The sequence below is a fragment of the Lipotes vexillifer genome, unplaced genomic scaffold (assembly GCF_000442215.2).
Source record: "Lipotes vexillifer unplaced genomic scaffold, Lipotes_vexillifer_v1.1 scaffold200, whole genome shotgun sequence".
Taxonomy (NCBI): Eukaryota; Metazoa; Chordata; class Mammalia; order Artiodactyla; family Lipotidae; genus Lipotes; species Lipotes vexillifer.
This window is the reverse complement of record NW_006790475.1, coordinates 615941-621940: the sequence shown is the minus strand read 5'-3', so window position 1 is coordinate 621940 and position 6000 is coordinate 615941. Positions and strand designations below refer to the sequence as shown.

At 40.5% G+C, this 6000-nt stretch overlaps 1 protein-coding gene across 1 annotated transcript in view; it reads left to right on the top strand.

Annotated features, from left to right (window-relative positions):
• Positions 1-6000, top strand: part of HERC2 (HECT and RLD domain containing E3 ubiquitin protein ligase 2) — a 231524-nt gene that overhangs the window by 10576 nt on the left and 214948 nt on the right. The window contains 1 exon segment of the mRNA XM_007463762.1: positions 1684-1798. Coding sequence (XP_007463824.1) covers positions 1684-1798 — 115 coding nt within the window.

Here is a 6000-nt window from a genome sequence, read left to right as displayed (position 1 = left end):
AAAAAAAAAAAAAAAAAAAAAAAAAAAAAAAAAAAAAAAAAAAAGATGGGCAAACAGATGTGTCTGTTTTAGTGTAAAGTGTCTTGTCTGTCTGAGAAGAGGGTTTCTGTTGTACCTGCTGTTTTCAGAATGGATGCCTTCTTTGGGTGCTCACCATGCCCACCCCCTTCAGTGATTGCTTTCTCTGGGAAACCTTTTCTGACTTCTAAATACTGACAACCAAGAGCATTTTTGTGGGCGTTTTTGTTTTGTCTTTGAATATCACTATGGACTCGTGTTTTTTTTTTTGCCGTACGCGGGCCTCTCACTGTTGTGGCCTCTCCCGTTGTGGAGCACAGGCTCTGGACGCGCAGGCTCAGCGGCCATGGCTCATGGGCCCAGCCACTTCGCGGCATGTGGGATCCTCCCGGACCGGGGCACGAACCTGTGTCCCCTGCATTGGCAGGTGGACTCTCAACCACTGCGCCACCAGGGAAGCCCCGTTATGTATTTTGATGTTCAAAATTATTCTAAATTTGGCCAGTGAGGGAGTCCTCATCAGGCTCTGAGCAGCTTTTTTGGTGCAAACTTAAGATATTCCAGGCTCACCTTTCTGCCCCGGTCGTTGACTCAGCCTTTTTTTCCTAGAGCCCCGGTTTCATTTAGTGGGAAGTGGTACTTGGAAACCAGTATCTGGGTGCTGGGTATACTCACTGCTCTCAGAGTGCCATTGATTTTAGGTCCTTTCCAAGGACAGTGCAAGCAGATATATTCAAATATAAATTCATGCTGAGATTTCCAATTCAACTTGTTCTTAAAAACTTCCTTGATTTTATCTTTTATACTTAAAATCTTAGTTTCTAGTAACATTAACATACTTTATCATAAACATACATTTTATTATATTAACATTGCTTTATTCTACAATATATATACATGAAATAGTTGAAAAATTTTAATGTCAGTATTATAGTTGTGAATAAGACCAATTAGTAAAGTTTAAGGATTTTTTTCCCCTTGAAGTATATCCAGCTAAAGATGTATAATTGAAAAGGGTCTTGAAATACAGTTGATCCTGAACAACGCAGGTTTGAACTACGTGGGTCTACTCGTACTTGGATATTTTTCAGTAGTAAATACTGAAGTACTACACGGTCTGTGGTGGGTTGAGTCTGTGGATGTGGAGGAACCGTGCATATGGAGGGCTGACTATAATAAGTTATATTTGGATTAACCCCTGAGTTGTTCAAGGGTCAAGTGTACTTTTCTTTTTGATAAACAGGTTAATTTGCTTGTTACCAGTTATAGGCTTTGCTTTTTATGATTTAATTGTACTTTTTGAAAATGAAAATCATTTATATGTTTTAGAAGTAAATGTAAGGTATACTCAAAATCTTGCCTTCATTCACCTCTGCTGCTTTTTACCCACGTTCCCCTTCCCATCTCCCGATAAGTGATCATGTTATTTGTGTCTGGTTTATCTTTCCAGAGCACCTGCCCACATGTGTCTTTTTTCTTGTATCTTAGGCAAAACGTAGCATAGTATATAAGCTATTATGCACAGTACCTTTTTCACTTAACTGTATTTCTTGGGAAAATTTTCATTAAATGTTGAACGAATGAGATTTTTTTTTCATATTATTCTTGAAGAATTGCATTGTGAGTGTGATTACTCTGTAAGTTTATTTTATTTATCATTGCCAGCTTGCATTCACACGAGATGGGCTCTGTGGTCTGTGGAATGAAATGGTTAAAGATGGAGAAATTGTATATACTGGAGCAGAGTTAACACAGAATGGAGAGCTTCCTTCTAGAAAAGGTAAGGACCTTTAACTAGTATTTTTCATTGTGTGAAGACCTTTATAAATTGCATTTTATAGACATTTTGGAATGTGCTATAGGAACAGAAGTGTGCTTGAGTGTAAATGAAGTTTTGTTTTCACTTTGGAGATGTCTAAATGATAGTTAATATTAGGAGCTTCCTGGACTTCATTGTTCTATGCAAATTGAAGGCCTTTTCACGGCAGAACCACCTTGCTGTGGTGTCCTTCCTCTGATGTCTCATTTGTAGCTTATAGGAACTCCACTTAATGTTTCTTCATTAAGTTTTGAAATACATATTGCTTTGGCTAACTATAAATTGTGGTTATTATAAGGTCGAGTGGAAATAATCAGTATTCCTGAAATTTTTCCTGTATGACTCTTGAGTGGGAGTGTATAAAACACTTTTTGGAAGCCTTCGGCCTGTGGCCTGGACTTGGCTCCCCTTCTATTTTATCTTCTTGTCTATGCAGGGAAATATCAGTGAACACTCTTGTCAGGCCTGTAGTTATGAAAACGCAATGAAATTCTGTCACTCAGTTGTTCTCGACTTTGGCTGTGACTCAGAATCACTGTTTAGGCTTTAAAAAGAAATGAATGCATGGACCCACCCCAAACCTGAAAAGCCTACAGGTCTACACAGTGAGCAGCTGCACGCCCATCCCCCAGGCCCTACCAGTCCCTCCTCTGTCCATTGGTGTGCCTTACCTGGTGCTCTTGAGCACTTCATGCACGTTATTAACAGGGTCGAGTTCAGTGTAACTTTTTGTCTTTAAGGTAAAACATATGCATAATAAAATACATGTTCTAAGTTTACTCTTCCATAAGTTTGGACAGATGTAATTGGTGTAACTTAGACCCCTCAACGTTACGCTTGCTTCGAAGGTTCTCTCGTGCCCCTTCCCGGCTCACCCCTACCCTCTCTGCTCAGAGGCAACTACTGGTCTGATCTTTCTCTACCGTGGATTAGTTTTGCCTCTTCTAGACTTACATGTAAATAGGATAATGTAGTCCTCTGTGCTGTTTTGTGCTTCTTTCACTCCGTAATGTTTTAGTAGTTCATTCTGTATATATATATTTTTTGAATATTTTAATTTAATTTAATTTATTTTTTTATACAGCAGGTGCTTATTAGTTATCTATTTTATACACATCAGTGTATACATGTCAATCGCAATCTCCCAATTCATCCCACCACCACCACGCCCCTGCCACTTTCCCCCCTTGGTATCCATAAGTTTGTTCTCTACATCTGGGTCTCTATTTCTGCCCTGCAGACTGGTTCACCTGTACCATTTTTCTAGATTCCACACATATGTGTTAATATACGATATTTGTTTTTCTCTTTCTGACTTCACTCTGTATGACAGTCTCTAGATCCATCCATGTCTCAACAAATGACCCAATTTCGTTCCTTTTTATGGCTGAGTAATATTCCATTGTGTATATGTACCACGTCTTCTTTATCCATTCGTCTGTCGATGGGCATTTAGGTTGCTTCCATGATCTGGCTATTGTAAATAGTGCTGCAGTGAACATTGGAGTGCATGTATCTTTTTGAATTATGGTTTTCCATTCTGTATATTTTTAAAGTTTTTGTGCCTCTTCGTCTCAGCTCTCCAGTATTTGTTAATGCATTAACACTCATTCCCCAAAATGTTTTTTGTGAAACATTAGTTCTAAAAGATACTCTGAGAAAAGCTAATTACATGGAAAAATTCAAAGTGTATTTCTTATTCATTACATTTGATGAATATTTTTTGTTCTTTGTTCTTTTAAAAATCATGTGGTTAGAAAGCACAGTGTAATTGTTCTTTATGTAGGTCCCAACTGAATAGTTTTTTTGACATTCAGTAAAAGTTTATTTTTAATGTGGCATGATATGTGCTTTATATTATTAGAAAATACTTTTTTTCTCAGGCTTATACATGACAAATTTCATTTTTAAGACTGTGTACATTATATGTGGTTGTATTGTAGCTGATTGTGAGGAAAATACAGATTAGAGTAGAAGTTCCTCAAACACACAGTTTTCTTTGTTCTGTTTTCCGCAGGGATCGATCACTTTCTTCTGCACCCACCCATTCTAGGATGAGTTCTTACTGTTATCAAGCTGGATTTCTGCATGCTTAATTTCTGGGAAATCGCGGCTTCTAATAATTTGCGTTTCCATTGAGATAAACTTTGTTTTCTTTTGCAGTCACATTTAGAACTTTTTGGTCCTACTGATGAGGAAAGAATGCTTCCTCCTACGTAGTAAGCTTTTGTGTTTCCTTTTGGGGGCCTGCCCTACAAAAGACAGGCTAGATTATAGTCATATACATTTTTTTAAGTGAACATTTCTTTCAACCCTCTTTAGGGTTGTTTGTATTTATTATTTTGAGGAAAGTAGAGGAGGGAATAGGATATAAAGAAAGGAAAGTTAGGAGGCTACTAAAATATATGCTAAGCTTATGTTTTTATTTTTGTCTAGGGCTGGCCTTTATGTGAAGAACTTAAGTATCATGAGCTGTTTCATTTATTATAAACCTTCTCAGTCTATGCAGATAGTAGAAATACACTAGCCATTATTTTGCTTAGCCAGGTCTCTTGAAAAAGTTTCACTGCTGCTTCTATTACATTACAAATGTAATTTATTGACATCAGGACCAACTTTTTGTAGTTTTATGGAGCTTACTTTTGGCTTTTTCTGACTTCATATTGTACTTAAGTGCATTAATTGTTTTGGGTTTTTTTTTTTCCTTTGTCTAGTCAGTACTCTTTAGTTATGTGTTCCATGAGATGAGTTTTTGATTTTTTTTTTAAAGAATACAACTTTCCTGCTAGTTTCATAGTTTTTCTGTGGAGGGTGTAAAACATTGAATGTGGCCTTTCTCCCCAAATAATTCATGATTATTTGGGCATAAAAGGCATCTGTATAAGCAAGGTGTATAACAGGATGATGAAGACCCCATGATGTTACTCACAGCCAAGGCTGGAGGAGTTCCGAGGTGGAGTGTTCCCTGTGGTCTGTCAGGGGGCCCTGGCCTGGGCTCAAGGGCGGTGGCGTGTGGGGTCCCCAGGGAGAAGTGAGCACAGGCCTCCAGGTGGAGGACTGCAAAGAGCAGCAGCGTGCCGGGTAACGGGGAACAGCGGAGGTGGGGTGGGCCAGCCTGGAGGGAAGTGCACTCCTTGGAGCGCCAGCTGCGTCTGAATCCAGGAGGGGGCGCCTGCTGCTGCGCTGGACACACTCCCGGGGGACACGCTTACACACTACAGGTCAAAAGCCTAAGGGTTCTCAAACTCTGTAGTTCATCAGGATCTCCTGTAGGCTTGGTCAGACACCCATGCTTGGCCCACCCTTAGAGCTCTCTGTTACTTGGAGTTGGGATAGGGCTTGGGAATCTGCCTTTCTAATGTGTTTCCAAGTCCTGCTGATGATGCTTGCTTGCCAAAGAGTACGTTGTGTGTTTGTAGCTACAGTCTATTACATTGCGAGTTTCAGAGGCAGAAAGAGGAAAACAGCTTCCTCGTGTGCTCCTTAGAAAATAGAACATTAAAGAAAAGCAGGGCTTCCCTGGTGGCACAGTGGTTGAGAGTCCGCCTTCTGATGCAGGGGACATGGGTTTGTGCCCCAGTCTGGGAAGATCCCACGTGCCGCGGAGCGGCTGGCTCATGAGCCATGGCCGCTGGGCTTGCGCGTCCGGAGCCTGTGCTCCGCCACGGGAGAGGCCACAACAGTGAGAGGCCCGCGTACCGCAAAAAACAAAACAAAACAAAACAACAACAAATGACCACAGTTAGATTTCCCTCATAAATATATTCTGTCCTTCATAGTTAATTCTTAGTGCTTTGAATCTTGAGTCCTTTATGGAAAACTGAACCCACTCCTGGGAGCCTGCCTGATGTCTGTTGGAAGCAGTGATATCAGCTTCTGCTGGAGTCTGTTCCCTACAGGGTTGGTGCTATTGCTTTTGTTTGTTGAAGACCCAATTTCTGGCCTTTAGCTTTAGAAGGGAGCAGATGATAAAACTTGAGGCTCCAGTTGATTGATTAGACTTAGCAACGTTATCAGAATGGACAGGAGTAAAATCTTCTGCAGGGTGGGCTTCTTGGCTGTGGTGTGAGGATTTGGTTCTTGTCCATCCTGGGGGTTAGAACATAGCAAAGGCAGCGAGGCATGGAAGCATGTCTAGAGCCTCCCACTGTCCTGGGAATTGC